General features: G+C 37.3%; 1 protein-coding gene across 7 annotated transcripts; it reads left to right on the top strand.

Annotated features, from left to right (window-relative positions):
• Positions 1 to 14,984: 14,984 nt before the first annotated feature.
• Positions 14,985 to 24,836, top strand: LOC306851096 (neurogranin-like). 7 transcript variants are annotated; one of them, XM_079387161.1, is made up of 8 exons: positions 14,985 to 15,023; positions 15,356 to 15,530; positions 15,747 to 15,817; positions 15,914 to 15,960; positions 16,397 to 17,870; positions 21,985 to 22,183; positions 24,078 to 24,144; positions 24,269 to 24,836. In XM_079387161.1, exons 2-7 carry the CDS (start codon positions 15,377 to 15,379, stop codon positions 24,128 to 24,130), a joined length of 1,998 nt encoding a protein of 665 aa, XP_079243287.1. In that variant the 5' UTR covers positions 14,985 to 15,023; positions 15,356 to 15,376; the 3' UTR covers positions 24,131 to 24,144; positions 24,269 to 24,836. The 7 variants fall into 7 exon arrangements, with proteins under 7 accessions (XP_079243287.1, XP_079243290.1, XP_079243288.1 ...); XM_079387163.1 differs by having other exon boundaries at positions 15,005 to 15,023; positions 24,081 to 24,144; XM_079387164.1 differs by having other exon boundaries at positions 21,985 to 22,137; positions 24,078 to 24,836.
• The last annotated feature ends 977 nt before the right edge of the window (positions 24,837 to 25,813 follow it).

Raw genomic sequence — 25,813 nt, 5'->3', positions numbered from 1 at the left:
TAAATACACCCTGGGTGAGCAGAAGATATTTCTTTGGTACTTTCCCCAGGCGCCGCAGCAATGGCTGCCCACTGCTCCGGGTGTATGTTCACTATTGTGTGTACACTTGGATGGGTTAAATGCAGAGCACAAATTCCGAGTATGGGTCACCATACTTGGCCACACACCACTTCCCTTTTCCCTTTCCCTTCCTTTCCTTCTTTCAAAAAACTTTTGAACGGTAGTGTATAATAGATGGAAAATGAGGTTTCATACTCACAGGGGGACATAGGTGAGCAATTAGGGATCCAGCAGGGCAGAAGTGTCCAGGTGGGCACAGGGGCTGCTGGGATAGGCCTGTCTTGTTGCACAGTCTTCCTGATTGGCATTCATTGCATGAGTTGTAGCCTCTTCCCTGATAGAAAAGAAGTAAATTGGAAAATGAAACTGAAATTTAATAAAATTGATTCAATAAATACAATACAATGAAAATGTTACATGGTGTAAATGCTCTAAACATGTGACTTACTGGTTGGAAAGTTCCCAATGGGCACGGTTCAGCCCTCGCAGCTCCTTCCAAAGAGTAGTGTCCCTCCTCAGCTTCATGTTGGACTGGTGTGGCTGAACCTCCGGTGCAATAATACCCCGCAAAGCATGAACCAGAGGGGGACGTAGAGTTTGTTCCTAAACAATAATAACTGAGAGAATAACAAAAAAAAAACATAAGAACTGGAATTTAAGATTTTAAATTAAAGGGATAGTTCACACAAATATTAAAATTCTGTCATTTTTTACTGAACAATTTACTGAACAATTTACTGAACTGTTGACTCAAATCATTTACTGAACTGTTGACTCAAATCATTTACTGAACTGTTGACTCAAATCTGCATGACAATCTTCTGTGGTGCATAAAAGATATTTATAATTTTTTTTTTGTCAATACAGTGGAAGTCTATGGTTATTAAAACAGTTTGGTTGCTAGCATTCTTCATAGTTCTTCTTTTATGTTCCACAGAAGAAAGAAAGTCATGCAGGCTCGGAACAACATGAAAGTGAGTAAATGATGACAGTATTTTCTTTTTTGAAAATGTTTTAAAAAAGAAAACTGAATGCTTATTTATAAGGGATGCTTATTTTGCTCTTGCAGTCATACCCTGGAGGACAGCGGACACACTGCTCTGCATGTTGGAGACCCGTGCTGTTACTGTAGGTTCCTGAAGGGCAGGGCTGTGGGTGAACTGAGCCTGGTGGGCAGAAACTGCCAGCAGGACACACACCCCCTTCATGACCATCAGGAGGAACCTGTCATGGCCAGAAAGTTAGATTTTTAATTAAAAATTAATCAAAGGCAAAGTTAAAGGGGTAGTTCACCCAAAAATGAAAATTCTGTCATAAATACCCTCATGTCATTCCAAATCCATAAGACCTTTATTCATCTCCAGAAGACAAATTAAGATATTTTTGATGAAATCTGAGAGCTTTATGACCCTGCATAGACAGTAACGCAACTGAAACGTTCGTAGAAAGGTGGTAAGGACATTGTTAAAACGGTCCATGTGACATCAGTGGTTCAACTGTAATGTTATGACGCTACTAGAATACTTTTTGTGCCCAAAGAAATAAAAAATTCAACAATTATTCAACAATTTCTTCTCTTCCATGTCGGTCTTTGGCACGCGCTCACAACAGTAGCTGTGAACTACTGAACTTAGTTCATTGTCTGTATATTGTGGTTCAAATAAGTAAGGCTGGGCGAAAAATTGCAAGTCATCCTCTCTGATGGAATCTTCAGACATGTTTACGAAGACTGTTTTATATACAGCGTTTGTTTTCCTCTGCTTGTAAATAAGGCGCAGTGCATCTGAGTTCTACCCTTGCATTGTAGTACTCTCGTGAACACACGTAGAAGACTGACACGGAAGAGAAGAAATTGTGAAGAAATCACATGGACTGTTTTAATGATGTCCTTACCACCTTTTTGGGCCTTGAACGTGGTAGTTGCGTTGCTGTCTATGCAGGGTCAGAAAGCTCTCAGAAATGTCTTTATTTGTGTTCCGAAGATGAACAAAGGACTTATGGGTTTGCAACGACATGAGGATGAGTAATTAATGACAGAATTTTCGTTTTTGGGTGAACCCCCCCTTAAAGGATAAATTAAAAGTTTTTGTGTAATAATCTTACTGGACTCGTAGACCCCTGTCTACAATAGAATCCTCCTTCACAGTCCCCTGTGGGCTCAGATTTGCCCAAACCAGTGCAATATTTCCCCCCACTACATGGCGTGCACTGTGACACTGCACTTAGGGCTGGCCGGGATCCAAATGTGCCCTCTTCACACGGCTCTCGGGCTGAGCTCCCCTCCGTACAGTAGAAACCCTGACATTTAAAGAATATAAAAAAAAAAAAACATTTTATATACAATATATCAAATGTTTGGGGTCTGTAAGTTTTTTAATGTTTTTGAAAGAAGTCTTAATTTAATACACTTTTTTTCAAACTATTTCAGTAAATATTCTGTAAAATAAATGCATTAGACAACCAGTCAAAGGTTTGGGGTCTGTAAGATTTTTTTAAACCATTGCTCCAGTCTTCAGTGTCCCATGATCCTTCAGAAATAATTGAAATATACTGCTTTGGTGGTCAAGAAACATTTCTTATTTTTACTGTTTTATTTTTATGTTGTAAACACTTTTGCTGCTTAAGTGATACATGTGATACATTTTTAAAGGATTCTTTGATGAATAGAAAGTAAAAATTTATTTAAATGCTTCCAAAGGTGTAAGTAAAGCACATAAAGCAAAAACAAAATATTTAATGTGTCCATGCTGAATTTTTATTTTTTTCCTGAAAAAAAAAACACTCTTACTGGCCCTGCCGAAACATTTGAGTGGTAGTGTATTAGACACAGTGAAGTAAAAATGGCATGCTAGCATTCTTAGTCATATTTACCTGTGGACAGACTGTAGGAGTGTGTGTGGCCAGAGTAGGACAGTAGTGACCAGGAGGACATTCCACACAAGCTTCTCCTCCATGTCCATACGAGTCATTCCTGAAGAAGCCAAACTGGCATGGAAAGGAGTTTGGATGTCCGGTACCAGGAGGACAGAAGTATCCATCAGGACAGTTTCCTGTCTGATTGCAAAAATAAACACGATGAAAGTGAAAGTTTACCCAAAAGCTGCTCTTTTCCATGCATGGGACCTAACACAGCTGTGGTCACCATTCATTACATCGTATAAAGAGCAGTTTGGATTTTCTTCTAGATAACTCCTTTTGTATTCTGCATAAAAAGACAGTCAAATGGGTTTGGAAAGACTTGAGGGTGAATATTTAATATTTAATTTAGTTTTTTTTTTTGTCAGGTTGGTGGGGGCTGGTGAATTATTACTTTAATAGACTAAATAATCACCAGACAGTTGAAACAAAAACTACAGGGGAGCCATACTGGTTCAATAATGGGCTCTTCCTGGGGATTCTCTGTGTAGCAGTATTTGCCCTCTGGACACTTTGTGCAGTCTGAAGGGTCACGTAGTCCTGGCTGTCGACTGTAGGTTCCTTTGGGGCATGGAACAGGATTAGGATCCTGAGTAGGGCATAAATAATAGAAAAGAAAATAATTGCTATGTTTCGTGCCATTGATCATCTGACACGATGATCAACGATGTTCGTAATGTTTCTGAGCCTAGAAATGATACTTACAACTCTTCCACCGGGGCAGTAAAAGCCTATTGGGCAGAATACCGCTGAGCGCTGGGGTTCTCGATCCAGGCCCTGTGAGCACAGGAAACCTGGGGGGCAGACCATTACCCTGAGCATGGCCTCTTCACTGGTGGTCTCATTGCTGCAGTAGTGACCCGGCAAACATGGCTGACACTCTACTGATCCCTCATCCTAATGAAAAAGAGCAAGACAGAGAGCCAGAAGAGAGGGAGACAGATAAATGAAATAGTGTATTCATTTATTACAATGAGACAACATTAGAATAGAATTAGCTGTCCGGCTTACAGAATAACTTCCTGTTCCACAAACTTTTGGATTTATTGTGGCCGGATGAGGACAGAAGTAGCCAGCAGGACACACAGAGCAATCCTCTGCTCTTCGGCCCCCCTTTATCCGCCGAAATGTTGCCCTGGACACAGGAAAAATCAAATACACTGAAATCTTCTCCGGCTTTATCTTTGTTATTTCAGCCAATGGGACTGTTACTCACGATGGACAGGAAGTGGGTTTGGATGTTCCCTCCTTACAGTAATAACCTTCTGGACAGACCTGACAGTCCTCTTTCCCGCCGTTACCAATCTTTGTGCTGTACATGCCTGGAGGGCATGGATGCTGTGAGCCATATAACGTACCTGTAGAGATAAACACATAAAGTACATCAAGACTTCAATCTGACTGTTCCATAGTCTTAAAAAAATTGCTGTCTATGCAAGGTCAAAAAGCTCTCTCATTTCATCCAAAATATCTTGTGCTCTAAAGATGAACGAAGGTTTTACGGGATTAGAATGACATGAGGTTGAGTAGCTAATGACAGAATTAACATTTTTGAGTGATAAATTCCTTTAATATGTCTTTCTTCAAGGTGGAAGAACATTCAGATGTTTTACACAGCTTTAGTACCTTCAGGGCAGTAGTGTCCTGAGTTGCATCTCCCAGAGGGAGCCCCAACTCCTGCTAAACAGTACCAGCCTCTCGGGCACGGCCGGCACTCACGCTCCGACTCCAGTCCACTGCGGTCACTCCAGGTACCAGCTGGACACTTGTGCTGAGTGGGGAACATAGTGCCCACAGGACAGTAATGTCCAGGAAAGCAAAAAAGCAGAGGCCTCTGGATGCCACCAGTGCCTGTAAAAGCATAAACTGAAATTAAATAAAGTTAAATAAAACTTACAAAAGCAACATGGCTCTGAAGGTAGTCTGGCACCTCGAAGACAGGCATAACGTGCGGGACACTGCTGGCACTGGGAAAGGTCAGTGAGGTCTGTGCGGTTACTTAGGGTACCAGGAGGGCAAGCGTTGGATGGGTCATTTGGTCGGGCAGAACCTGGTGGACACACAAACCTGAAAAATACAAACAAACAAAAAAATATACTTTTTGGCCAGAAAGTGGGTATAAAATGTGACTTTAGCTAGACGGTCAGATGCCCAAAACCTCTAAAACCAACTTAATGGACCGGCCTGATGAGTACAGCTCAGGCTGGTTTCACTTTTTTTCTCAGGTGCGAGATGCACTAACCCTGGCATACAATCCACATCAGGAAACTTCAGTGCAACTTGTGTGCATGCTTTGCCCGGGTAACAAGGCCTGCAGTCTGCCAGCGCATCCTGTCCCTCCAGAGGGTTAAAGGTGCCTGGTTGACAAGGCATTGGGTCACTTGTTCCTTCTGGACAATAGAAGCCTGGTGGACACTTTAAACAGCCCTTTACACCTATGATGAAAATAGAGACACATATCAACACAACGGTAGATTTAGATGAATGCACTTTAATGAGAATGAAGGTTTTTTTAAGAAAGAAATCTTACTCAGCACCCCCTGATGTGGGGTGAAGGTCCCTTGAGGGCATAGGATCTCACTGAGTGTACCTGCTGGACAGTACCTCCCACGGGCACAAAGCAAGCCAGGACCTGCAGAACCTACGAATCAAGAAGGGTTTCAAGTTTTCTGACCTTTAGTCCATGTCTATTAGCCTGAGGAGAGTGGATTTCTGAAAGTTAACTCAATTAATTTTTGTAAATAAAAAAAAAAAAATAATAATGAAAAATAAAAAAATGTAATTAGAATTAATTAGTAGATTAGTATTTTACATAAGTACATTTTATATTTTATTATTAGAATACTATTGTGTTCAAATGTGAATGTAATGTGAGTACATATAAGTGTGTGTGTGCATTATATATACATATACATTACATATATGTAAAAGAATGAAAAGAAGAAAAAAACAAAACAAAATGAACACAAACAGCACTTTTACTCTTAAAATTACAATCAGTTATCTACATTTTAAGTCTGTTTAGGTCTACAACAATAAATTAAATAAACAGAAATGGAGATGTGTTTTACTTAAACACAAAGCTATGATGTAAAACATCGCAAACAACTTTTCCATCATCTCTGCACTCCAGACCCACATCACACACTCTTACAGCACATCACACTCAGGTAACAGCTGAGGGCAGGAAACCGTTCAACAGCAGTGGCTCATGTGGGTTTAGGAAAATTAAAGGTGCAGCTTACTGCAATCTTTGGTAAAAACACAAAATCATAACATTTAACTATTTAGGTTTCTACAAAAGACTATGTCTATAGAAGCCCAGTCATCTTTCACAGATAATATCATGAAAACAAAAAGCAAAAGATAATGTGTAATATGCATATGTGTGTGTATGAATGCGATCATGCATATGTGCGTCTTGGGTTCATGCCCTAACCTGTGGGACAGAAGCGACCCTCTGCACACCTCTTGCAAGCTGCCCTACTTGTCTGACCCAGTTGTCCTCCTGCAGTTCCAGCAGGGCAAGGTGACCCGTGCGGCACACCTGTGCCTTCCTCACAGTAATACCCTTGTGGGCATAGAAACTGAGAGCTGGGCCTCCGAGACGTGCCCTCCAAACAGTAAAAACCTAGGAGGAACAAAACAATTCCAGCTATTATCGTGTGCATTACGATTATACAACATTCAGTTCTGACCCTCGAATTTGATAGACTGGGATGTTTGTCTGTTTGCACGTTTCCAGACAGAATGTCAGTATGTGCGTTAGTGGTGGGGATTTTAAAGTCACTCTTTCTGCAGGTTACATTGTTACACCAGTAGATGGCGACAAGTGACTGTTTCTTTATGAGTGAGTCATTGAATCAAACAACTGATTCATTAAAAACACCCAAGAACACTTTATTCAGAAACGAAACAGCACTACTGCATGATGCCTGGAGACATTGTGGAGGGAAAAATTTGGGGTGAGTGGAAAAATATTGGGGTGGGAGGAAAAAATATATTTTGATCACCTTTTTATAGGAATTTGGACCTCCAGTGTCACTGTTTTAAAACATAAAGCCACATTAAGCGTTTTAGAATGTCCCAAAACCGTGCCTTGAACTAAGCACTGACTGTATTTCTTTATACTTGAGTCCAAGTTCAAAATAAAACTCTATGGACCTCTCCATTGTGAACATTCGGCGCTGTATGAACCACTGCAAGCTGTAAAGTAAACAGTCCGAACTCAACTGTTTTTGCGAGAGAACGCAAATATCTTTGAGAGAGAACGCAAAAGTTTTGCGAAGGAACGCAAAGTTTTTCGAGGGAACGCAAAAGTTTTTCGAGAGAACGCAAAACATTTGAAAAATATTTTTTCCTCCCACCCCAAATTTTTTCCACTCACCCCGAATTTTTCCCTCCACCATGTCCCTAAAAGGGCTCTGTATAAAAGCCATTTCAAATGAGCACTTTTGTTTCTAATATTTACAGCCTGTGCAGCCAGTCAAACAAACAGCGCTCTTACTCGTTATATTGCTTAATTGTGACATTAGCAAAAAGACTCACATGTAAAATCAATGCATAATTAAATTTGTAGGACATCCCAGGTACCTGCAGGACAAATAGCACAGTCCCTTTCTCTCTGTAGCCCCTCCTTTGGTCCATAAGTTCCTGCCGGGCATTGTATCGCGATATTAGCAACACAGTAATGCCCTGCAAAAACAAATGTTAACACTCAAAATGTGGTATTGAATGTGAAAAGCAAGCAGCCCAACCTGAAATACTGACTCACCTGCGGGACACACAACACAGTCTGATCTCTCTCCATCTCGGTATGTCCCAGGGGGACAGGAGATAAGCTGCCTTGACCTCTGACCAAGATGAGACTGCCCCCTTGACCAGACCGAAGTCACTGTACTCCTGCAGGCTGATGAACCATTGCATTTTTTACACTCTGTCTGGCCCGGTATGTCTGAATAATGGCCCACGGGACAAGAAAGAGGTGCAGACATCTTTTTGTATGGACAGTGGCTTCCTTAAAGAGGAAATTATAGGGATTTACAAGGAGTTTTGTGTCTGTAAGCTTGTATGCATGTTGTGACATTGATGCTTTTGTTTATTTTGGCTTCAGCAAGTGCAAGCAAGACATCAAATGCATGTGAATTAAACATGGGAGTCCATGTTTACCTGCAGGACACAGCTGACATTGAGCACTGCACAGAGTGGAATAGGAGCCTTCAGCACACTCAACACACTCCGTCTGGTTGAAGTTTGGTTCTTCTCCGAGACCACACTAAAATAATAAATAAAATAAAAATGAATGAATAAAAATGGTTTGCACCAAAGTTTATGCTTAGGTTGAGTACAATATTACCAAAACGGAGAGAAAAAATCTCTGAAGCTTTACTTTAGTTTGTGCCCACCTTCATTTGAAAACCTTCTATGCAAACAAAGCCAAAGGGGCACGGCAGGCACTGTGTGAGTCCCTCTGGAGAATACTGTCCTGACAGACACGCTGTAAGGTTGCCTGATGCACTGTCACAAGAGAAACCAGCGGGACAAAGCTTGCATTCCACACGGTCTTCTGTGCTAACCAAGCCTGGGACACAGGGCTTTAAAAGACAGTTACAAATACAATACGGTTCACTTTACAAAAAGTTTCTAATAATGCATTAAATGAGATTAACTAACAATGAGCAATGAACATTTCTTACAGTATTGTTAAAATTAGTTAATAAACAGCTGTTCATTATTAGTTCACGGCAGCTCAGGTACATTAACATTTAACAGATACAACTTTTGATTTCAATAATTATTAGTAAAAACTGAAATTTAAATTAACATTACTACATAAGATAAATAAATAATGCTTTATTTATTTATAGTTTACCTGGCAATCCTGGATACTGCTTTTTCCAGTATAAGGGTTAAACATGCCAGTGGGGCATTTTCTGGGTGCAGACACATTGCCAGGACAGCTGAAATGTAAGGAAAGGAAAAGAAAAATGTGTTTTGAATATATAATACAACTACACAAAATCTTCTGTAACCCTAAAATCCCACTTACAACTTCCCTGCAGGACACTCAAGACAAATCCCAGATGAAAAGTAGGTTCCCTCTGGGCATGAGATTTGAGTCTGATTACAGTAGATTAAACGCTCTGAACCCTCAGGCCTCATGTCACCTCCTGCATTAAAAATATTTAAAAAAACTAATTACTAATTGCAAGTTATCAATAAGCACACTGTATCATTGACCAATATTCAATCAGTAACCACATTTAACTTATTTAACACACTAAATGTAATTGAATTCCATCTCATGCTGATGGTACCTACCTGATACAAAGAGATTCCATCTCTGTCTAAAGCCAGTCCATGTTATGCAGAAGGAAAATAAAAGAAAATACCAGTTCATGGTGATCGTTTTTAAGCTCCCTGTTTCATCGCAGCAGACTTCTGTCCTCAGTCGCTCTATAGCCCCTTTAAGTCTATCACTGAATAGGGACACCTCAATAATTGAAAGTGAAATTCAAGCCATGTAACTCAATTCCAGTCAGAAGCCAGTGATACACTTACTGGGCAAAACTGTAAACTTCTAGAATATCAGTCTGTTTTTTAAACCATGGACTGTACAGGATCTTATTTACTTTTCGATTTCTTAATGTTAGAGGAATAAATATTTTATACCTACATGCACTTATATTTGTACTGATATTCTGAGAAAAAATAAACAAACATAAATGAGACAATATATATATATATATATATATATATATATTTTTTTTTTTTACAATTTTAAATGAAATAACCTGAATGTTTATTCACAAGGTTTATGCAGTTTATTTACATTTGAAAACAAAGAAAACCAAATAACTCACATTAACAAAGAAACACACATGTAATACAAAGACAGTACATGTTAAAATAGATTATGATGGAGTGACACCATTTTTTTGTGGTAATGTGAAGGCAGGATGTTTCCTGTTCCTTTACGTTCAAGTAAAGTTTCAAACCTCCGCAGCTGTGTCAACCGTACTAACCCCAAGTTTCCACGGCAAAGCATGAATGTGATCACTGGCAATGGGCTGATAAATTAATCAAACTGCTGGGAAAGTCACTTCGATTCATTAACATGGATGTTATAAAGAGTCAGACTGAGAACTTCTTTTAATATCACTCACACAATTTCCATTTAAATCGTTTAGATACGTGGAAAATGTTAATAAGATAATAAAAACAACAATCTGTAAATAACTTGTGGGTTAGAACTGTGCTATTTGTTTAACATTCAAATCTATTGTAACTGCCTTAAGGCATACCCTGCATTATTTTATATATAGTAATGATTACATATATAACGTAAATTTTAGTTAAATGAATACCACAGTGCCATGCAAATCAAGCTGCAAAAGGCACTTTGCTATGCATTACAATCTACCAACATCTCAGTTAACCACATTTTCCAGAGGCAGGTGCTATTCAAACACAAAGCCCACCTCATGGGGAGGAGCTTCCTTTTGTTTTTCTCTCATGCTACATACAATTTATCATTTATGCAGATATAAGAAAAAGTATCTTGAATGAATCCCAAAACATGTTGCTGATTCCTCTGATGCTACTTTTACACCTAGGATTCCAAGGTAATGTCATAGAAATGCTACACTATCACTTTTATTTATTATGAATTATGATATAAATTATCTCTAAAATATTAGATGTTACCGTAAATACTTATGCTAGTATTTAAATAAATATATAAGTGCAGTTTGTAGTTGCTGTTAACTTCACTGCTCTTTACAGATGCTGTGAGTGCTGGAATCCAGCGTGAGATTCAGAATGCAAGACTCCAAGAGCCGTTTACTTTAAACTGTACCTACAACTGTTCCAGTGGCTTCACTCGTGGTTACTGGACGTGGGAAGACACTCCAGCATGTAGCAAGTGCCAATGGAAGCATGAGAGATCAAGTTTACGAGACATGTGCATTGTGAGCTTGTATATGCCTTATCTAATTATGGAGCAAACGCGTTATAACTATTCTTGCCTTGTTGAAGAAAGTGACCGTCCTGGCCTTCCTCGTAAAACAGAGCTTCTGATAACACTGAAAGTTCATGGTAAGAGGTGTTTGAGTTTATTGCTAACAATGAATAACATATACTGTAAAAAAAAAGAAGGAATATTTCACTCAAAAATATGAATATTTGAAAAAAAAAAAAAAATTAAATTTAGTCACCCTTTGATCTTACAACATGTAGATGAGTTTGTTTCTTTGACAAGAACAGCTTGGAGAAAGCATTACATCACTTGTTTGTCTAATGAATGCGCTGCAGTGAATGGGTGCCGTCAGAATGAGAGTTCAAACAGCTGATTAAAACATCACAGTAATCCACATGTAATCCACACAACTCCAGTCCATCAATTAGTGTTTTATGAAGTGAAAAGCTGCTTGTTTGTAATAAACAAATCCATCTTTTTTTTTTTACTTTTAAACCATTGCTAAAATATGTGTCTTCTATCCATAACATTACTTTCTCCAGTGAAAAAGTCATTGTGTCTGAATCAGGAGAGAAATATGCACAGGTCAAGCACCGTTTACAAGCAAAAATAGTCAAAAATGTCGGTGGATTTTGATGTGACAACAGGGAATGGACTTTTTCACTGGAGCAAGCGTTATGAATTATGGCCTAGTATTTTGGCCAGAAACGATGGTGTGAAACTAAAATGCCTTAATGATGGATTTTTTTTCTTAAAAACATGCAGCTTTTTACAAGACTTTAATTGATGAACTGGAGTCATGTGGATTACTTGTGGATCGTTTTGATTCTTTCATCAGCTGTTTGAACTCTCATTCTGACGGCACCCATTCACTACAGAGGAGAATGTTAAATTTTCACTATGTTAAATTTCTTCAAATCGGTTCTGATAAAGAAACTCATCTAGATCTTGGATGGCCTGAGAGTGAGTAAATTTTCAGCAAATGTTCATTTTTGTGTGAACTATTCCTTTTAATTATTCTCAGGACTTTTCTTACCATTTTTGCAATCCCTTATACAGATGAATCGGAAGAACAACTAACACCTCCTAAAGGACTAGCTGGTAAGTCTATAAATTAAGGATGGGTAAGGATAGTTATACTTATTGTACTATTTTTAAGGCCATTATTGGTTTGTATTAATGTTTTGAATGTTGTTTTACTGGTCTAGATCCATCTCTGAGAGTAAATTTGTATAGGGGTCAGGCAGAGTCGGATGAAGTGCTTACATCATTATCTACCATCGAAGTGATGGCAGGAACCTCACTCAAACTTCACTGTGTTGCCCTTGATAACAAACACTGTGAGGTGCAGTGGGTCAGAGAAAACAGTACCCTCCTCTTGGACAAAATAACTGCCACCACATTACAGTGGAGTGAAATCAATGCAGAAGATAGTGGACGATACAGGTGCCACACCAAAGGGACCTGCACTGACCAGGCTATCACTGTGGAAATAGAGGTCATCACATCAGGTGAGTGCTTTTACACTTCCAAAAATACATCAACCCATTTTCAGATTCACATACAACACAGTCCATCAAGTCAGCATTTTGCCATACAGATGGATTCGCCTGGGCCAAGATCTTTGCAGGTTTTGCAGTGTCTGCAGTAGTTATCCTGACGGCCCATCTGGTGTATCTGTGCTACAGAAAAGGATGTAAGATCATGGATTCTGCTAACAGAGTTCATGAAAGGTAATGCACAATTTTATGTATAAAATTAAACATGCTGAAACAGCAAAACATATCAAATCTCTTTCATTAGCAGTATCTGGTCTCTTGTAGGGTTATATCCAGAAGTGCTGTGGTGATAAAGCCAATCGCTCAAGGTCTTTTTCAATTGATATTTTATTTGACTAAAATACAATAATATATGTATATACACTAATTGTCAAAAGTTTGGAATAATTAACATTTTATTTGTTTTTGAAAGACGTCTCTTATGCTCACCAAGGCTGCATTTATTTGATCAAAAATACATAAAACATTTAATATTGTGAAATATTATCACATTACTTTTAAAATTTAAATGTTATTATATGAACTATTAGATTAACTTTTTCTCTTTTAATATATTTTAAAATGTAATTTATTCCCGTGATGGTAATTCATCCAATGTTTAGTGTCACATGATCTTTCAGAAATCTTTCTAATCTGATGATTTGCTGCTTAAGAAAGATTTCAAGTTATTATCAATGTTAAAAACTGTTTTTGCTGCTTAATATTTCCGTGGAAACCGAAATACACTACCATACAAATTCTGGGGTCAGTAAAAAAAAATAAAAAAATAAAAAATAATACTTTGTTCAATAAGGATCTATTAAAATAATCAAAAGTAACAATAACATTAAAGTTACACAAGATTTGTATTCCAAATAAATGCTGTTCTTTTTAATTGATCTATGCACCACAGATTCCTGAAAAAGATATGTATAATGGTTTGTACAAATATAGCACAACTCTTTTCAACATTGATAATAATAATAAGAAATGTTTCTTGAGCAGCAAATCAGTATATAATGATTTCTGAAGGATCATGTGACACTAAAGACAGGATTATGGTGCAGAAAACTCAGCTTGGCAATAACAGGAATAAGTTCGATTTTAAAATATATTAAAATACAAAAGTTTTAAATTGCAATATTTCACAATATTACTGTTTTACTATATTTTGGGCAAATTACTTCATGCGAATTACAGATTTCTTTCATTAACATGAAAAAAACCAACCCCAAACTTTTGAGCAATAGTGTATCTGAATACGGTCATCTGAATGGTAGTACGATTCAATAGTTAATTGATCCACATAACATTTTATTTTTTAAATGTAATCCCAGACAGCCAGAGCGATCATGAAGTCCCTTATGCTGACATTGTTATCTCCGTGAGAGGATCCAGCAATCCGGATCTATCTGACACCTTTAACCAGACTTCAAAAAACCAAAGACCGGTGAGAATTAATATTATTTTAATATTATAAATATATGCAATTATTTAAGGATTTTTTACAGGGTTGTTTGATATCATGGAACCAGATGTGTGACACTGCGAACTGTGTTTTGCAGAGATGGAGGGATGAGCCCAGAGCAGGGCTACTGCATGCTTCAGCTGACAGACTGCACATCCACTCTAAAGAGGTCACTAGGAAATTAAGCACAACGTCTGAATATGCTGTAATTACCTACTCCTGTGAGGCTCTTAGTTAGTTACTTCAAAAACTGCATATCTAATTAAAAAATAGAAGGCAAAATGTGAGAATCGTGAATAGCTGTCTGCCTAATTTCTGTTGTCTGCAATTAAAAAACTGTCAAACTTTTAATGCACGTGTGGACCTTTATGTTTGTTGCTTTTATAGTCTTGAAGGAAATAATTACTGCATTACATTTGCTTTGCAGCTCATAAAAATATTTTTACTGTGTCAGCTGCTTTGCTGTTTTTAACCAGGAAGGTCTATATGACTAAAAAAAATGGTTTAAGTAATTTATAGTATGTGTCTAATGTCCAATTTCACAATTGTGTGGTTTTCTTTTTCTAATAGTAAAAAAAACCACCTCAAACACCAGTTCAGACCCCTCTAAATTATAAAAAATATGAAATTAAACTTGTATATACATTAATGCTACAGAATAGACTTTCTCTCTCTCTCTCTCTCTACATATATATATATATATATATATATAACTTATATAATCTATATAAAAAGGCTGCTACCAAAATTATATTTGGCAATAAAATTAAATAAACAGACCGCTTTAATTATTTACTTGATACGGATCGTGTGCGCCAATATGAAATTACCCTCCTGAGAGACCAGATACAGTGGGAAAAAGTTACTTGCAAAAATACTACCTACCATTTTATTTTTCAGGTGTAAATAAATATAACGTTACACAAAATTCTGGTGTATCCTACTAATGTTTTGCCTTTTGAACATGACAGTCCGTAACGTTTTGACCCTCTCCGCTATCGGTAGTTGGAACCACGTGTCGGTTGCATAGCAACGGTTGACAACATTCGACTCGTTTTGAACGGTAAGAAACATCACACCAGAACACCTGGCTAAATTATTAAATATATATTGACTACCGATAACAAGGCAAGAAAATATATGGGCTTGATAGCACAAGTGTTCCAATACGTCTTTCATTTTACAGAGGAAAAAAGCCCGTTTGTCTTTCATTTAGATGATTTTTAGCACAACATATGTATTGTCAATGTCACTGTATGTTTATATCATGCAGTAAAGCTAAACATCTTAATGAGAAAATCATTGTATTTAATTAGTTTTCTAATTATGTGGAAAACATTAGTCTACAACACCATTAACGTTTAATGAACACATCTTTTCCCTAATTAAACTCAGACCTGAGAGCTGGAATATAAGATGTCTGTTCCCTTCTCCAACACAAACCTGCGGATCCCTAGAGGCTTCGGGAATTTATTGGAGGGTCTTGCTAAAGAGGTTTTGAGAGACCAGCCTGAAGACATCCCCTCCTTTGCTGCTCTCTACTTCACGAAACTTCTTAAAGCCAGAGAAGGTAACTGAGATGCTGAGATGCCTTTGATCCTGATGTTTAATATTTTTTTGATGACATCATATATGAGTTAGTCATTATATGCTTATACAGTATGCCTTTGTCAAAGCCAAGGCAAAATTGATTTTGTTTGCAAGGGCTAGTATTATTAGATCAATTATATTGTCGATGCATGCTTGAAAATAATGAATGTACAAACGAATGCATGTTTTGTTTCAGAAAGTGGCCTAGACCCAGCCGAGTGGGGTGCAAAGTTGGAAGACAGGTTCTACAATAATCACTCATTTAAGGTATTTAAAAAAACTGATTAAAAATGAGACATCACTCTTTGAACCTTAAGATTATACTAGCTGCTTCTAACATGGTGTTTGTTCTTCTCAAAACAGGGCACAGGAATACAAGGAAACTACATTTCACCGAAAATAAATACAAGGTGTGTGAATGAGGAAGTGTGATTTTACTCTTTCACTCCCCCTAACAGTTTTCCAGATGAGAGAAACAGCCAAGACTGATGTGAAGCAGTGTGGAATTTTAGACAATAAAACTAAAAATGATTCATAGGATTGCCTATAGTTTTGGTATGATTTCCTTGATTCTGGTTGTACGTTCTTGCAGCGCAGAAGTTTTATAGCAGGATGAACCTTGGTGGTTTGCTCTCTGTCTCTGAGGCAGGGCTTCGATCATTTGATCAAGCAGAGGGCGGCTTTCAGAAGATTGATTGTAGTGTCAGAGCACAGATATGCATCTGGGTTGTACATTAGGATTCATTTATTACTCCTGTTGTTGTTGTTTGTGCTTTTATTACTTATATTATCAATCACTGTTGCATATATAAAATTATCCTTGCCTTCTTACATGTCAATTTTCAGAAACAACGCTGGCCGTTCGGAAACTTTTGGAGACAATGAAACCCTAAGCTCCCCATTAAAAGACCTCAACACTAATAATTCAGAAGACACTGAAGGAAAGCAAACATATGAGTTAGATAAGAAGCTCGATGAGGAATACGGTGAGACGGAACATGGACCTGATTCAGATATTTCCTATGTGGGAACGGCAGATGTTGATATATGTGCTCAAGAGCTAAAAGACCCCAGCGGGATTCCAGAGCAAGCATCAGAGGTACTGAAGGACGTTGAGGTTGCAAAAGAAGCTGTAGATATTGATGTCTGCAGATCAGAACTTGAGCCTACACCTTTGCCTGCCTTTGGTGGTCTCGCAAATGTGGATGTATGTGCTGAAGAGATAAACCACCCATCTGAACCTTCTGAGAACAACAGAGACTTTGGAAGCCCAAAACTGAATGAAGGAGAGTTTGAAACACAAGATGAATCTTTTGTTGAAACCCCTTCACATATTGAGCAGGATGTAGGCATGCAAGCAAATGAAATGTCTGATGATGATGATGATGATGATGGCCATACTGAAGATGCTGAACAGGGAGTTTTAGAAATAGCTGATAGTTTATTAGAAGACATTGATCCAGAAGAGAAAAGCATTGAGCAGATTTATGTGGAGGAATCAACAGAAAGTACTACTGAAAACACAGTTGAAGTAGAGCAGGAATCAGAGGAACATACTGAAGAAAAGGATGACTTACCAGACAATGGAAACCAGGAAGAGACCAATCATGACTATAGCAGCACCAATGACTTTGTAGAAGATGCAGCTGATTCCACATCTGATATCAATGGTAGATCATTGGAAATGAAAGACACATATATTGACTACAGTGATGAGACATATGACAGTAAAAGCGAAGTCATAGATGTTCTAGATGAAGTGCACCATCACTGTTTTACTCATACAGGAGACCATGAAGCTGAGAACACCACTGATGAACAGAACACCTCTAAAATTATGGATGCAATGAAGGAGGAAACCCCAAAGCTAGTTAACGACAATGAGACTGAAGTTACAGAGGACATGATAAGCAATGAGATTTTAAATACAGATGTACTGGATGCTTCTGAGAAAGATCTAAACACAGAGAATGTAAATGAAGGGAGTGATCTTGACAGTGATGCTGAAGAGATGGATTTGGACATTTCGAACATGCCTCAGCAAAATATGGCAAAAACTGAAGATGAGAAAGATTTAACCCATGATACTGAACCAAAAGAAGATATTTTGCCTTCTGAAGATGAAGACGCTGATCCCAGGCCTTTAGAAGGAGAAATAGAGGTTGTCAGTGAAGAACATCCTACAGAGTCACAAGAACAGACTGAAAACACTGAGAATGAAGGAGATCAAGAGGATCAGTTGGAGGAGCAAAGAGATAAAAGCCAGGAATCAACACTTGAAAGTGAGAACCAGGAAAATCCTGACAGCATAGAGCAAAAGGTAAGGGATATTTTTTTGCTTTCTTTTCTTTTTTTCACCACCTTTTCATTTGGTAAACAAAAATATGGTATTTTAAATAAATATGGGTTATGAAATATAAATTTAATATATTTTTTAAAAATAGAAGCCGCATTCTAGGGCCATGCAAATGATAAATTTTTTATTTTTTTTATTTTCGCTTCCCTTGTTTATCAAAAAATATGCATTGAACCAACAATTACTAAGTCTCATTCTATTTTGCTATGATGCTCTTGTTTTGTAATCCAGCACACCACTTTCCTTTACAGCAGTGTGCTTTCACACTGTTTAGTGTGCTTTACATATTTAGTTGTTTTCATTACATTGTGGAAGTGCACTACAACAACATTGATCATATTAATTTTAATAAAATTATGATTTTTATTTTTATAATATTTAAATGTGTAAATTGACATTTTTTTTTGTACATATATTTTGTTTCTCATGTATTATAATTGAAGTTCAAGGAAAGCCACTCAAAAAAAGTAAAGTTCAATAAATTCAAGATGTTTCCAAAAATCTATGAGTAATCATGTTAAATAACTAATGTCAATATTGAGCAAAAGAATCGTGATTATGATTTTTGCCATAATCCAGCAGCCTATCTACAGACTATTCATTTTATTGTCCCAAGTTAGTAAGTAAAAATAAAATCTTCAAGGACTTGTCAGATCAACAGAATGGCTCTGTGTCTCTCTGGAGAGCAGTGATTGAAGATGTCCTGAAATAGTCCAGCTGGTGAGTGCAAGACTGCGAGAGGGTCAAAAAAGCTCAAACTCACATACATCCTGTATCATCTAAACACTACGCGTAGACCCAAACAAATGATTGCAACATTTCATAAAGAGATATTCAGAAAGGTTTATATCTTTTAAACCAAGCGGTCAGAAGAATATCCATATGGTTCTTTAAAGGGGTTCGAATGAGACCGATATAGTGGTGTTTCCATGGAAACATTTTACCGACCATTTATCTGAGGGAGAAACTGATCTAGATTTTGGAGTTTGTGATATTTCCAAAGAAACAGAATATGTACCCTATTAGCTGCTTCGCTTTTCAATCCTCGTCCAAAGTGGAGTGTTTCGAGTTCTGTAGGGGTTAATTAGAGACACACACTAAAGCAAAGCTCTCTTCTTCTCGCTCCAATGTAGGTCATCTAACCTGACCTATATCAACACTTGTCCAATGACTTTATACGCTGTAGGAGGAGCAAGGGAATCATGTAAGTGCTATTTTCAGGAACAATATTCATGGCTATCATCAATCTCTGGCATGACTGTAAAGTCACCTCATCTTCTTCTTGGAAACTCAAGTGTTTTAACACTTCGGTGCTCTGTGAACCGACTTCATTAGCTCCCAGCCTTACACCTCCAGCAGATGCCAAGAAAAGAGAACTGATACATTACAGCACCAAGCTGCATCTTCTCTCTTTAATCTTGGTAGGGTAGGAGGCAGGAGATGCAGCAGTGTTCCAGAGAAATAAAGGGCAATGGATTTACTGTCTGTTTGTCTTACTCCACAATATATTGCCAAAGGGTGGAGGAGGCACGGACTGTGTGGGACTGCCTGAGATGTGGGGAGCTGCTTCTAGTATTTTCGTAGCTTATGATGATAGCCCTCAGGAATATTTTGGACTGTGAACATTTAAAGTTATGTTATATAATTGGTTTGAACCATGGTATGTCTCTTTTCAATCATTCTCTCCACTGAAAATCAAGTATCTCTGGTCCTGTTGGTAACAGGTGTCAGAAAAATGAGAATAATGGCGGTGTAAACGTCAGCATTGAACAAAATACAAAGAGCTGAGTGACAGTGTCAGAGTGATGATGTTCGGGATTGGCGCGCTTTCTCTCTCTCTCTCTCTCTCTCTCTCTCTCTCTCTTTCGCTCCCTCGCGCTCTCTCTCTCTGTCCTCCCACCCTAAGACTGAATTATAAGGATAGTTGGAGGAGAGGCGTATTCGTCCAAGGTATTTTGCCCTGTGAGGAGGTTTATGCTCTGTTGCGCTTGCACAAGTCGAGATCACGTTTATAAACGTCTGTAATTGCGCGTCATGGATTGTCATATCGTAAGTATAGACCACTTTAACTGTTTTTTATTTTTATTTATTTTTTTATTGAATGTATAGAATTAATAAATATATTTAACTAAATTGTATCGGTTTGATAATAAGTTAAAACATACTTTAATTTTTTTCTTTATGCTACTTATTTAGGACAGAGAAAAGCTAGACTTGTATAAATTGTATTTCGAAACTTTATGTCGGCGGTAAATTCTATGTCCAGTACATTTGGGAACTATTTATGGGTTTATGTCTTCACATCCATATTTTGTGCTCACCATCATTTCACACTTTTTTAACCGGTGACTCTTTATTCTTATGCAAATGAGTAAGCTTTTTACAGTTTATGCTTAAGCTATTAGGAGTTCAAAGGACCCCCAAATATTTGTCTATATTAATATTAATAGTATTATTAGTATTAACTGGATTATTAAAATATACAATCTACAAACTGTAAATTGTGTGTATGTATATATATATATAGAGAGAGAGAGATTTTATTTTTTATTATTATTATTATTTTTAAAATGCGTACCGTCTCAGTGAATGAAAATTAATAAATAAATAAGGTGGACTCTTGGTGGCGCTATATATATATATATATATATATATTCTTTCTTTATTTATTTATTAAACAATATGTTGATTAATAACTTTCTATTGAACGTGGCCGCCTAAAGCCAATGAAGAATTTAGGGCGTGGCTATATTAGCTGGGTATATGAGCACATTTGCATATTTAAAAAGTCAGCTTTCAGCAGCCATTTGTGGCCAATTGCCACAAAACTTTTTGGGTAAGGGTCTGAAAAAGCGTGTAAAGTGCTAATATATATAGAGAAAATGTATATAAAATGAATCTAATTATTGTGCATAAATTGGTGTTAACAAATGTCAGGTCTCGTTTTAAAATATGAACAAATATGTGAGCTTATGGGCTAAAAGGGTCCTTTTGCTGGTACCCCAATCATTTCTGCTTGCTGTTTGTTTGTTATGCATATGCAAAATGATTGGGCAAATGTATCATTTATTTTAAATGGACTGGTATAGACATGGGAAAGGCTTGTGACTGCGCAGTTTCATTAGAGGTGATACATGGGTAAGCATGCACTAAGCCTCAGAGGTGGCAGTAAAATGAACAGATGCTTATTTATAGGGGGATTGTGGAACGCCTCTGCCTGTGGCCACATATGAAATATGTTGGCAAAATGCTTGGTTAATATGAAAAGGAGGCTGATTCTTAGTTCAAAAGTGGGTGGACATGCTCCTACTAGGGTTTTACAATGGACTTCTGCTCATCACCCTCACACAAGCAGTTTAAAGACTGCCAACCAGCCTCTGCTGAGCCATTTTACATATGCTAAGTTGTTGTGGTGGGAGAAAGCATGTGGTTTCACAGCATAAGGAAGACTTAATGAGACAAATAGCATCACATCCCACCACACACACTGCTTCATGATGTGTGCTGACATGCTTCACAGAGCGCAGGAAGATGGTCAGAGTTGGTCTTTTTATCATCTGGGTGGTTATGTATTTGAAATCATTGCATTTATGTTTCAGTTCATTTTATTTTCATAGGTTCAGGTAATAGGTTTCTTACACTCTTAAAAATAAACATTCCTTATGGTAATTTTGAAGAACTTTTAGCATACATGGAACCTCTCCATTTCACAAAAGTTCCTTTATTGTGGAAAAAGGTTCTTTAGATGTTCTTCACACTAAGAAAAATTGGTTCTCTTTGGAACTGTTCAATGAAGGGTTCTTTTGGGAACCCAAAATGGTTCTTGCTGCGAAAACCCCTTTATTTGTAAGAGTGTAATGGAGAAGAAGAGGATTCAGTTGGAAAGACTCAGTTTCTGTGGAGCTGATAGATAATGACTCATTGCAAGGGGCCTTAAATGGGCAGGAGATGCTAAACCCACAATGGTGGTATATAAGATCGTAGAGGATAGTCTGAATCACTCTAAGCAAGAGTGAAATCAATATGAAGTACACCCAGTATGTTTTGCTAAATTTAACACTTATAATTCATCATTCAGGAGGAATGCAACCAGCCACAAGAGGAAGAGGACATCATGGACATCCCATTGGATGACCCAGAGGCCAATAAGGCGGCCGCCAAAATCCAGGCCGGCTTTCGTGGTCATATGACCCGGAAGAAGATGAAACCCGGTGAAAAGCCCAATGAGGAGGTGAGCAGCAGTGGTGAGGCCCTCAACGGCAGCCAAGGGGACTCAGGTTAGTCTCTGTCCCCAACAGTTATAGTCAAGAGCTAGACTCAACACCCAACCCACATGGTGCAGAGGATAGCAGCTATTTTGATCCAATTCGGTTTGGCAAGACATTCAAAAACCCTCACAAATCCTCACAGAATTTGGCTTCGAGATCTGAAGTAAACAACCAGAGCTTTGAACTTTAATGAGAGTTCAAGAGCGTGTTGATTCACTATCTTTCTGTACTGTGTAACAAAGATTTTGAATAAAAAAAGCAGGAAATATTGTGCCTGTTATAGTAGGTGAGCCACAAAAGAACTCCATTAAATCTAAAATTAAATAAAATTTAAAATCCATCAATTATGTTTAATGAGTCATGTCTTTATACTGAGTAAACATAATAAGACATGCTCAAGGGTGCATTTTAATTACTCTGTGAGCACTTTGGATAATTATTTCTTAATGAAGTAATTATTAATGAGCACATCTATCATTCTTAAAAGATTGCAGTCATATTAAAAGGCCTTTCACCAATTTATAGACAGCCAATGGAGTCCTCAGAGTCGCTCTATAGTCTCTAATATCTCAGTTTGTTGAGCCAGATCTCTCAAAGCCTCCACAATTCCAGGACTCAATATTAGAGCCTCTCGCAGATTTATCACCCCTTTCAATTTTCTTTCGGGTGATGTGTTTTGTTCTGCACAAAATTGCCTCGTTTTCTATAGAGATGCTGGATAAACTGTTTCCCCCAACTCAGTATGCAAATGGTTCTTGAGCGGTTGATCCCCGGAGATTCTACTTTGAAGCAACAAATAGGCCAACGCTGACGGAAAGACCATAACGTTAATGTACTCACACCAAAGCTTCCATTTGAACTACCTTTATCGTTGTCGTCCTTTGAGAACGAACCGAGCAGATCTGGTCATTTGATGTGGAAAGTGGGGCAAGCAATGAGAATGAAGGTGTCCTTCCACGCTCCAGCCCAGGCCCAAATATCTCTCCTTGAGCTGTACCGCTCCACTCAACCCCACCTCTGTGCCGAATTTAGGCCTTTGCCAAGCAACATCAACCCAGTTCTCGGTTGCTAAGCATTTTATGTATGGAAGTGTTATTTTTATCCTCAGGTGCATCTGCATCTGGGTTTCGCTGAAACGAGGCTGTGCTCCATTTTACTCGGACAAAAATAAAAAACTGTCTATGATCAACTCTGGTAAAAACGATCAATAAGTAATGCTCTGTCACATACAGTATATTTTGTGAAGAATGCAAATATAGCTATCAGGCACTGCAAAATACTATTTGTCTTTTTCCAGTACAAACATATAAACATTCTTAAATCAAGGACTTAAGATATTACGTCTTATTTTATGGAAAAATATATCAAAATTAAATGAGATTATGCCTTAAACAATGTAATTTTAGTGTCATTGATATACTATTATAGTTTTTGAGGATTGATAATATTTTAAATTAGATTGTATTGTTATATTTTCTGTTTTTATTTTAATTTATTTAAAGTTGTAGTACATTTTTGTGTTTATATATGTGTGTGTGTGTTTAGTTTTTTATCTTACTGTTTTTGGATTTTGTTTATTTAGTTATTTTAGTACTTCAAAGAAAATTAACTTTTTATATTTCAGTTAATGTTTCTTTTATTTCAAGTAATAAAAAAAGTTTTTATAGTTTTAAATAGTCCTTAGAATTGAGTTAATTTTTAATACCCCATTGACAGATATAGTTTTCATGAATTTTTTGATATTTGTAATGGAAAACAAAACAAAAATAGCAAGTAAGAAAATCTTTTTTTTTACAGTGGGTGATGTTACATCATTGCCTTGTCACTTAGTAGTTGACTAGACAGCTGTTTGTTTCCAAACCGAATTGCAGTAAATCTAAAAAAAAAAAACATATTTTGCAAGCAGGGGGAACAGACGGAGTAGAGACAGACGCCACATCTGGACCAGAGCAGTGAAGACCCTTCTCAAGGTGGACAGCTTTATGGGACGCTTTCTCCAGGGATTTTTTTTGTGTCCAAAAAAAAGTAGTAAAATTAGGCTGGATATGTCATCTGATGTGTGAACTCTTTCTCTATTTTCTGCTTCTTATCCAGTCCAGGTGAATATCTGCTCCAGCATGCTTTTGCATCCCACAAAATGCATCTGTATACTGTATATCTGATATTTGTATAAATCGGAGAACGGAGAGTGTAGAATTTAACACAGGCTTCTTCAGTCAGACAGTCAAGTAGACTTAAAACAATCCATCATGATTGAGTTTTCTCATTTTTGTTGCTTGATATTCCTTTCTTGTGGTAGTATGTTAACGATTGCCTTGATTTGACCATGTAGCCACTATCACAATAAGATGTGAAATTTGTTTATCATAGAATGTTATCAGTTGTTTATAATTGTGTTGACTGATTTGTTTGGTTTGCTACCTGTAATGTTGAAAATGAAATCAGAGCTTCCAAAGCAGCATATGGCATGGCAAGATTAACTATAATTTTTTTCATTCTGTTTAATTTGTAAAATGATTGATACTAAGTCTTTTAAGGTAGTGCGTATCATTAGAAATTGAGTTGTCAAAGCTTAACGAGTGATAGTCAAGATCACCTTGCATGTTGACATCAGCATCAAGCTCTGTATCAGTTGAAAAATGAATAAAAACTCAGAAATGTGTGTTGCCTGCATTGAAAATGATTTTGTGCAGTCAGGGGCTGATCATTAGTCTTTTGAAGTCCTTATATAAAGAGTCCAATAACAAACAGGCAGTAATATATATATGCAGCAGAAATTGAAGTATTAACCTACACATCAGTCTCATTAGTCCTGCTGGAGCTTCTCACTGGAGGGCTCACAGCTGGAAGGCTGTGCTAATGAGACCTGGACAGTCATCTATCAAGGTCAAATTGCCACATGTCCTACGCTATACTCAATATTGCATGTCAAAACAGCATTTAGGCCTATAATAGCATTAACTGTTTTCGAATCTGTTCCAGTGTGTAGTTTTTTTCTGATAAATGTGCATGTGCCAGAGCCATAATGAAAGAAATCTCAAATAAATATTGTAATAATTTAATTTTAGAACACAGCCACCACAAAATCAAACTCTAGCACCTCATTTGAGGTCATTCTGAGGTTAAATACAGATTTAAAATAATAAGATATAGTTTAATAGCTATGATACTGTTTTTGAAATCAAATCTTTGCTCAGCTATACCACTGGAATACCACATCTTACAATGCCTTGGAAAAAAAACCTAAATAGGACATAAAACAATTATCGAATAAACATGTGTCCTATTCTGTGTCCTAAACTCCTGAAACCTTGGTGTCTCATATGCAATTGGAGAAAGTAATCAATTTAATCTGTGTATGTGTGTCAAAATATTCAGAAGTAACCCCCAGTTAACATTTTCACAAGTAACTGTCTCAGTAACTGTAACTAATTACAATTACATTCAATTACATAATTCTGTTACATGTAACTAGTTACTCCCCAACACTGAATCTGCAGTGCCAGAGTGAATCAGAATCATTGAATACCCAATTTTGTCCATTTCAAAACCAAAGCCATCATATGACTTGTGCGCTATATTTAAGTATTCTGATGTTGTACAGTAGCTGTTTGTGAGAAAAGGGCCAAATTAATTATC

The sequence above is a fragment of the Barbus barbus genome (genome assembly GCF_936440315.1).
Source record: "Barbus barbus genome assembly, chromosome: 31".
In the NCBI taxonomy this organism is placed as follows: domain Eukaryota; kingdom Metazoa; phylum Chordata; class Actinopteri; order Cypriniformes; family Cyprinidae; genus Barbus; species Barbus barbus.
This window is presented reverse-complemented; position numbering and strand designations above follow the sequence as displayed.

Bases quoted from the DNA above. Each gene is read 5' to 3' on its own strand.
- LOC306851096 (XM_079387161.1), top strand. From the start codon at position 15,377: ATGTCTGTTCCCTTCTCCAACACAAACCTGCGGATCCCTAGAGGCTTC. The intron at 15,961-16,396 runs GTGTGTGAATGA...GTCAATTTTCAG, and splicing joins TCACCGAAAATAAATACAAG to AAACAACGCTGGCCGTTCGG. The intron at 22,184-24,077 runs GTTAGTCTCTGT...ATATTTTGCAAG, and splicing joins CGGCAGCCAAGGGGACTCAG to CAGGGGGAACAGACGGAGTA.